The sequence below is a fragment of the Austrofundulus limnaeus genome, unplaced genomic scaffold (assembly GCF_001266775.1).
Source record: "Austrofundulus limnaeus strain Quisiro unplaced genomic scaffold, Austrofundulus_limnaeus-1.0 Scaffold203, whole genome shotgun sequence".
NCBI lineage: Eukaryota > Metazoa > Chordata > Actinopteri > Cyprinodontiformes > Rivulidae > Austrofundulus > Austrofundulus limnaeus.
Window position 1 is genome coordinate 388202 of NW_013952605.1, and position 9498 is coordinate 397699.

Genomic DNA, 9498 nt, shown 5'->3' on the forward strand with positions numbered 1-9498 from the left:
ATGATATAATATTACTGTGGAAAAATTACTAAGAAATTTAAAAAATAGATTTTGCTCTATATTCCTCCACATCCTTTTCATGAAGCAAAAAGGTGGTGAGCACAAGAATCATGACATAAATGCTTCTAGTTGATCTGACAAAGATATTTTTCATTTTCTTTCTATAAAACAAACAAAAAAAACTAAGATTTCTCACACTAAATTAATAAAAAAGAAAAAAGAAAAAAAGAACTGAACACAACTGGTCAAATGAATGAAAACTGTTTTGGAAGCTTGTCCAGAGTTATGAAACGTCTAATATAAAAAACTGATAGTGACCTCCTGACCCATTTTCTTTATCATTTTCAGTACTGTATTTTTTTTACCAGCCTAAGTATGTGAAATTGATAAAACTTTATAGACTCCTGTGAAAAATTKTATGCGCTCAGGCTTCTCTTACCTCAGCACTTGCTTCTGTAACAACCTCGGATTGCTGAGCGTTATGGGGGTCTCACTCCCAAGTCCTGTGAGCAGAAAGAAAAAAATGTTTTACTAGTCGTTCATTAGTTCCAGTTTGACAAACAGAACCATTATTTAGGGAAAAATTCACTGTAGATAGGCACCTTAATTTAAAGCCTGTAGCCTGCCTGTCTGCAGCTTTTTGGCACAGAACCACGTTAAGTGGACTTCAATACAGAAAACACGACCCTTTAAATCATAAACAGTTATTTATCTATTAGCTAAAAGATCATCACTCAACMCTTTGACTACAAACACCAACCAACACACAAAAAATTACTTCATTCAGATTCAAAGACACAACAAACCCTCCTTAAAAGTCAGTCTAAGTGCCCTGAATGCAATCTTAGCTCACAGTATATCAGCTCTGCAGACAGTGCAGCTTTAAAAGYGCCAAGATGAGTCAAAGCACACCTTTCTTCATGCTCAGCATTTAGATGCTGTAAATGCAGAAAAAAGAAACTTTGTGGGGAAAGCAATTTTATTACTTTCTCTACACCTTACATATTGTTGTGACGTTAAAACATAAGACAGACACAAATCTACACCTGCYTGCAGAGATGGTTGAATTATAGAAAGAAAAGCAAAAAAGTGATATACGTGTAAACGGTGTAATAGCAAAGAAAGCCAAATAATCAACTCTCCACCAACGTGCTTGACAATTGGTTTAAGACGTTTTTGATTTTTAACATGGCATTACAACTAAACATGTCCACTTTGATTTTCTGTGGCTAGAGATACACAATTTTTCAACGTTTTTTGCAAAACAATATTCAAGAAATCCACCAAACAGTGACATGGGTTTTTTTTTGTATTGAAGCAAAATTCTGACACAATTAGCCTCATTAGCAGTACAGATTAACAGATTAGTTTTTGTTTTGTCTAGAAGATTTAAAAAAAGCTCACAGTCCATTTTACAATGTTCTCTCACAAGTTCACTTTGAATATTTTCAAACATTTTCAGAAAAACAAAACTTTATAGCTTAAAAGAACACTCTGCTCCAATAAKCCTTGGCTTATTCTAGTGTTGAGCGATATTGGCAAAAAAAAAAAGTCAAATAATTGTGGCCTTTAGCTGATAATGATCAATATAACGATTAATCTCCTGGAGTCCCTGGACGCCTGCATGTCCTAATTACATGACCAATTTAAATTACTCTACTGGAAATGATAAGGTCTCCCAAAATTCTTAAATTAGTGTCAAAAGTACTGACTTGAAGCTATACACCAGTTTTTAAATTGTGTTGGAAGACCGAGACACAACAGGACTGAGTAATGACATTTAAGAGATACTTTTAGAGATGGATTTAGCAAMATGTTTGGATTTTAGAGTTAGGGTGTATTATAATTAGGGATGCACCGATATGAAAATTTCAGCCGATATCGATATCCGATATAATTATTTGTGTTATGGCCAATAACCGTTATTTACCGATATTACACAAACACACAAATTATATTATACATATACACACAAACACACTTGGGTCTTTTTTTGATACTGTAAATAAACAACCTGACCTCTGACATGACTCTCTACTTCAGTTATTCCTGGYTACGCAGCGTAAATATCACTATCATGATCAAACAGATGCCGCTCAACCAACCGTCTCACCTCCCAAAACAGAAACACAAAAATCACAAATGGGAAATCAATATTGAACATTAATATCTGYCCCGTTTTACATATCGGACCGATACWGATATTCTAAAAAAAATGACCAATTTYGGCCGATACCGATATCAATACWGATATATTGTGCATCCCTAATTATAGTGTGATAAGCACTAAGTTTAGTCAGTTTTGTCRTTGAGTGAAAACAATGAGGCAATGTTTAAGWGAAGCTGCAGCTGGTGAGGTGGAAGTGAGGCTGTGGACAGATGGACCGAGCCGCAGTCAGAACCATCGCGGAGAGGAGGGAAGCTCGAAGGCAGGGATGGAGGGGAAAACAAYGTCTGAGACYGAGTGAGGACTTTGATGAGGAAGGAGGAGATCCATTACTGGGATTATAGAGTAAAGAGAAGAGGAGTGCCGAGCGGACTGACCAGGGAAATCCCCAGTCACCTGGCAGCATTAATCGTATTAATCGCCAACTGCCCAAAAAATAAATTGGTTAGATTTCTAACGATTAACTGCCCACAACACAATTTTATCCAGCCCTAGCACATATACATGTGCAATAAATACAGGCATTTACTAAACAACAACATAATTACAACTCAGGGTCTGAGCATATGTCAGAGTTTAAAYGCAGGATTAACTTTGGGATTAAAASAACCTCAATCAAAAACATGTTTAAGCRTTTKCTTTACATCACACTGAAAAACCACATCAAATCTTAATGCCCACCAACTCCACAACACTTATACCCGTAAGGAGAAAAGAACTTKAAGAGATTTAGAAATCAGAACAGAGCATAGCCAAAGCAACAAAGAATTAGAAGATTTAAAGAGACGTGAATAAGCCAATTATGTCTTAAACAGCTAACAACTATACAAGCAGCTGAGTCACAAAGTTAATTCTGGACAGGAAATAGAAGCCAAAATGCAACGGCTCTGACACATTTTATACTAAAGCCTTAAAAGAAGCCTCAGTACACAACTTCTTCCTCAATAGGTCTTTGTACTCACATAAAAGCCTGAAACCACAGACCACCTGTTATGGAGTTCCAGTCAGTAAAACACAGAAATCAAATCAACACCTAACACTAAAAACATGGTCAAAGTTAAATTACTGCTGATATAACATCTGTAGATTTTGAAGAAAAAAAGAACATTAAAATTTGATAAGGGATCACTTCATGCAAACAGGGTATAAATCTCAAAAACAAACCTGTTTTTAAACTCTTTCAATTTTGTGAACATGTTAATATCAAACGGTAATTAAATATGAAAAAAAGCTTGATTACTTTTCTAAAGTTCTAAGAATCCAAACCCTTGTGTCAACAAACTTCACATTGTTTTTAACAGGTTACAGTTGGACAGAAAAATATTGTGCTGATTGTCTTCACTGGTCCACTCTTGTATAGAAACTTGTCACTTGCTTAAAGCACTTTGACAAAACATTTCAAGCAGAAACTTCTAGCTGCCTGGTGTGATTTCTGAATGGACTGAGGTAGAATGAGAGGCTGTAGTCAATCAGTCATTTATGCACCTTTGAGCCAACAAGTGAGGTAATAGCAGAGCTAAAACATTTGAAATGTGAAAAGGTAAGCCAGCTCTGGAGCACAATGAGTAGCATTGACACAGTCTGAGAAACCATCTAAATGTCTAAAACAATTAAAAATAAATAAAATCACTACAGCGAAAACTGATGAAGCATGTCAAATTTTAATTGAAGGTTCGTTAACAAGACACCTCATTGAGAAACTGAACATGTTATGGCCACCACTGTGTGTCTTCTGAATGCACTGATGTGGCAAGGGGGATCGGAGACAGCCCATCTCTGTGTCACAGAGCGAGGTGGTAACAGAGCTGGGTAGGCTGACATGAAAAAAACCCTGATGTGTCGCAGTTCAGTGCTGTAATGAACTGATGACTGTGTGTGACCGCCTACTCACGAGACTGAACTAGTGTTGGGCAATATTGGCAAAAAAAATAATCACGATTAATTGTGGTATTTAGCCGATAACGATTAATTTGACGATTAATCCCCTGGAGTCCCTGGACTACCCCATGTCCTAGTCACATGACCAATTTAGTGGGAAAGATTTGYTCTTTGTAAAAATCTGTTCCAAACTGTGTCAAAATTACAGAGTTCRGGCTTTAMATYWAWTTTTAAATTGTGTTGATAGATAAATAAATTACAGAACTTTTTCTTTTTAATGTAATCGTCATATTTGAAGCAGAGAGGAGCACCGAGCGGACTGATTGTAACATTAATCGTATTAATCGTCAAGTGCCAAAAAGTAATGGATTGTTTTTCTGATGATTATTTGCACACGATACGATTATGCCCAACCCTAGATTGAACACAACACAGTTCCATAACCGAGGGAATATTTATGATGCAAAGCAAGTTTGTAGTTAGTTTGAAAAAATGTTAACAGTGAGAATTGTTAGTTTATTAATAATGTTTTGTAAATAACACAAGGGAGACGTCTGTCACATTTAATATGTCATGATCCWCTTCAGCCCAGCTGAGTTCAGCTCCACGCCTCTTTGGTTACATACGGCCAGCTTCATTTTTAAATGCTTAAATCTGAGTGGGAAGTGGCCCGCTTCATGCGAGTTATGGATCACCAGAAAGCTTAAAAGACAGACTGGTCTTTGGGCCCATTTCACAGAAATGTCTTAGGAACGAGCCTAGAAAGCCATCACAGGATGCACCGCTACACCCAAAAGCCTTTTGGATTCAATCTTTTTCAAGGTAACCAGGACAGCTGACTGACTTTAGAAAAACACTCCAGACTGCCACATTTTAAAACATCAGTATACAAGGCAGTGGGCAAATCCTACCTTCATTCTAGTATTTTTAATGTAGAAATAAGTAGATCACAGGTAGTGGAGGAACAGTGTTTTGTTCAAGGACACATCTGCACACTGCAGGGTTGGGAATCAAACTCCCAATGAGACCATCCTACTACTGAGGTAATAAGCCCTGAAGTTTTCTGGGTATTTTGTTTTTGTTTTTATCTGGTAAACTGTTCACTAGAAACCAAGATGCAAARTGATTATGGGAAAGTTTTTGTTAAATATAAAAAATATGCCGCGCTCTTACACAAGTTAATGGATGAATTAAAAGTTAGAAAGTACAAAGAAAAACCTAAACAATACATAGTGTCAGAGGCTACAGCTGCTGTTCAAGGACAGCTGAGTGGACARTAAGATACAGAGCAAGAGGAAGGGACAAACTGCAGCTTGTTGTCTGCCAGCTTCTGCAAACTCTGATTCTCAATGCACACACAATCACAAACGCGTACCTAAGCTGCAACTTTCAGCTTCAAATGTGAGTTCTGTTCTGAGYTGCCACTGCTCTTACCTTGGCTGCAAACCTGCACATGAGTCAGGTAATTCGAGATCCAAGGGTTCCGATACATTTTGACCAAAACAAAGTCCGGAAAAAGGCAGAAAAGTAGGGAAAGAACAGCGGAGGAGAAAGAGAGGAGGCTGCCTGAGAGTTGATGCAGCTATAAAAACACTTTCTCAGCGCTCCGAAAAGACAGCGAGGGGGAGAGGGAGAAAGAGAGGAGTCAGGTAGCGTTTGAGCGTAGGGGAGGAACAAGAGGGGGTAGGGGAAAGAGAAAGTCCCAGCTGCAGTGCTGGCGAAGGCAGAGGGGGTCCAAACAGAGGAGCAGTAAAGGTCTGTCTGCAGATCTGCCTCTTCYCAGTCGCACTCCTCTCATCCCTGAGGGCTAGCCAGCACCCGACACAACAGCATAATGCAGGGCAAAAAGCTGCTGAGCTAAGGGTAAGCTCATTAGCCAGGGCAAGAAAATTAGGATCTGCTTCWTCCAAAGATTAAAAAAAGAGCATCRTCCTGGGTGCTTCCCAATGAGCCTTGCAGGAGCAGAGAGCAGGAGGAAAAAAGCCCTCTCTGTGTGAAAGAGGGATAGGAGTGTCCCCCAGGAGCGCTGCCTTCCCTTGGCTCGCTCAYGCATGTGGGATGCCAATGAAACTGGTGCAGAGAATCAGAAAGACAGGAGGGAATAAAAAGTGTGCAAGGTCTGGAGGAAGGGAAAGGAAAGGAAACAACAAGACCRGGAGGGTAGAAAAGGGAAGAAAGTTAAAATGGCCCTCTCAGGGAGACGAGACATTCCAGTTATCTCTCAGCAGGGACGACATGAAAGGAACAGCATGCAAGATGGGAGGAGAGGGTGGGAAGGGCCGAGCGTGGCTATGAAATTAAAAGCAAAACAAAGTCTTAGCATTCCTTAAATCACCAGTCACCTTTCATGTCTGAGGTTTTAAAGTACAATCACCTTATGCTGAGAAAGGACAGCGTTACGGCAGTTTCGGTCAAACCTTGCAAATGATGATATGCACATTCTCATGCAATATAGTAAGATCTCAAAAGATGTGTTCACTTGAGGACTCTTCACTACATGAAACCCAGTGTTGTATAAAGTACCACAAAGTGAGTAAAAGTACAAGTATCTTATCATAAAATTACTTTGTTAAAAGTTAAAGTCTCCTCTAGGAATATTACTTGAGTAAAAGTCTTAAAGTATCTGATTTATTTTGTACTTGCATATCAAAAGTAAATTTCTGACATAAAATGTACTTAAGTATTAAAAGTATTTAGTAAAAATGACAGGTNCTGATTTATTTTGTACTTGCATATCAAAAGTAAATTTCTGACATAAAATGTACTCAAGTATTAAAAGTAAAAGTATTTAGTAAAAATGACAGGTTAGATTTTCCAAATACATTTTTTAAAGGTGTGCAGCTGTGATGGATTGTGTACTGGATTGTGTACAAACTAATATGTCTCAGAATTGTATGTATTTATACTTCTCATCCAACCACAAATTCAAAGGCGCAGTTTATCGGGATATTATTTTCTTTTAACAATAACGAGCCAGAATGAAATAGGAGTAATGACTTTCTACTTCTTACCTTTCTTAAAAATGTAAGGAGTAGAAAGTACAGATAATTATGTAAAAATGTAAGGAGTAGAAGTAAAAAGTTGGCTGAAAAAATTTTACTCAAGTAAAGTATAGATAGCTAAAAATTTCCACTTAAGTAGAGTAACAAAGTATTTGTTCTTAGTTACTTCACAACTCTGATGAAACCTTATCTCTTAATCCAAGCAGATTATAGACCATTATTGTGCAGGCTGAGTCTGATTAGTTATGGCAGCAACATTGAACTAAGTTGACTTCAGATGTTAAAAAGTGTAAATGCAGATCCAGTGGGTATATTCAAAGCTTTRTTATCTTCAACTTCTGCTTCATGAGATATTTTGCTAATGCTATRGGCAAAAGTAACATGCACACTCACAATAAATTATGTATTAGTTTGCAGGCTTATAAAACAAACTCTTAAAATCTAYGGTGTGAAAGAATGCTATATTTGATTATATTAAACCTCAGCACCTTTTTCATGGCACAGTTTAGTTCGTTGCAGTTTTCTCAACGATATAATGTACAAAWGATTATGCAAATGTATAAAGTACAAACTGTTAAGCCAAAATAATAAAAATTTAAAAAATGGGATCATCATTTGGCTAGCCATTAGTACAGCTTGGACAAAGACTTCTTTCCTTTTCTTTACACTCCAAACTGATGATATGGATGTTACTATAGATAACTATTACAATAGATCCCACAACCTCTTTAATGCATCAAAACAGGACAAATGTACTTGTGCACCCAGAAATACACCCCTCACCTATAAATCAATGTGACAACGACACACCTATCCTTGCTCTGAGGCAGCACTGCAGGGAGGCTGGCAAAGAGCCCAGCACAGCCGTTCAGATGCTGCTGGGAAAACAAACACGAACTTATTATCTTATCTTTCTGGAGCATACAGAGGGAAAGCTTTCAGCACTGTGGAAACCAGATCGAGTTGATGGACATGGCTTCAAAATGTCAGTTTCTAAATCTAGTGCCTGCTGGAAACCAAGTTTGACATAAAGAGAAACAAGGACAAATCCCTCTGCTTTCTTTCTGATTACACAGACCTCAGCAGAGGCCTTAATTGTAAATTTTGTCCAAGGTTCTGAACAATTTCAAAAGAACAAACACAAACCAGGCTCACCGACTCATTTTATTTGTTGAACCACATAAATGTGTTCATTTTTACCACCAGCTCCAGTTTGACTGATATATTGAAGAAAATATTTTCTGATTAATATTTCTAAAAGAAACACAAAGTGTTTTTAGACCAGACATTCCACTTCAATCCATTTTAGTTTGTTTACCCCTTCATTTGCACTTTCATGTGAGAATATAAAAGTTTYAATATGTAGATTTGAGTATTTGTAGAATTTAACTTTCAACATTTTCCTATTTAGATGCCAGACTAAAAGAATATTCAGAGAAGCTGACTTTAGCTTAACTATAATTTTGGTCTTAGGACAATATTTTAAATGACCTTACTATTTACCAATACCAGTAAGTCCTTTAAGTGATCTTGGCATTACTTCATATGATTTAAATACAGCTATTGTTACATTCATAAATGTGTCTGAGTATCCCATTTATCCTCCACAACCAGGCTGGCTGAAACAGTTGTTCTGCTTCAGTAATGACATCAGTTGTACAAAACCAGTTTCAACCCTTTATTAGAAACAGTGAGACTGCCAAGCAAGGGCAAGATTTTACAAGTTGTTGCAGTGATGTAACTCTGCTGTTGTTTTTAAGGATCCTCAACCAGTAAAAAAAAAAATTACATGGACAAAAACAAAAGGGAAAAGTTAAGAGTGACTCTGGTTTTTATTAAAAGTTTTATATTGGAAAGATAAAATATAAGAGAACCAGAAATAACCATTTTAAACCTATTAGAAGATGATTGTAAAAATAAAAATAAAAAGTTTTGAAATGCCAAATGTGAGTTTTATAAGCCAATATTTCAGGTTAGTGTTTRGTACATTTGGTATTTAAATGAGCCACAAGGTATCAAATTGTCAAAGTGTTGAAGTTTCTTATCTATTTCAAGAGAGTTGTCCTGACACCAACAGTTGTATTAGTCATGTGTCTCATAACAGGATGTTCAGAAGTTTAGCTGATTCAATATAACAGTTAAACAAAAAAAATTAAATCTATTTACTGATTGAAAAAATAGGCTGCATGCTACATTAAATAGATGCAACAAATTGTTGTGCATCTTTAGATTTACCAAAATCATAAACAGAAACATCAAATCACATAAGCAAAGATAAACTAAGTATACATATTGCAGAGTCTTTCCTTTTAAATTTAATGAAACTATCAAAAAATATTACTGAATGTACTTGTAGAACTAAATAACTGAGTTTACCTGATCAATATAATCACCACAGTAAATTAAACTTATTATTAAAAAATTAATCAAGTCAAATCTTCTATTATATAT

At 36.6% G+C, this 9498-nt stretch overlaps 1 protein-coding gene across 1 annotated transcript in view; it reads right to left on the minus strand.

Annotated features, from left to right (window-relative positions):
- The window catches only part of svila (supervillin a), a gene marked incomplete in the record, with an annotated part of 61379 nt that overhangs the window by 47720 nt on the left and 4161 nt on the right, over positions 1–9498 (minus strand). Inside the window, 1 exon segment of the mRNA XM_014018823.1 lies at positions 440–503. Coding sequence (XP_013874277.1) covers positions 440–503 — 64 coding nt within the window.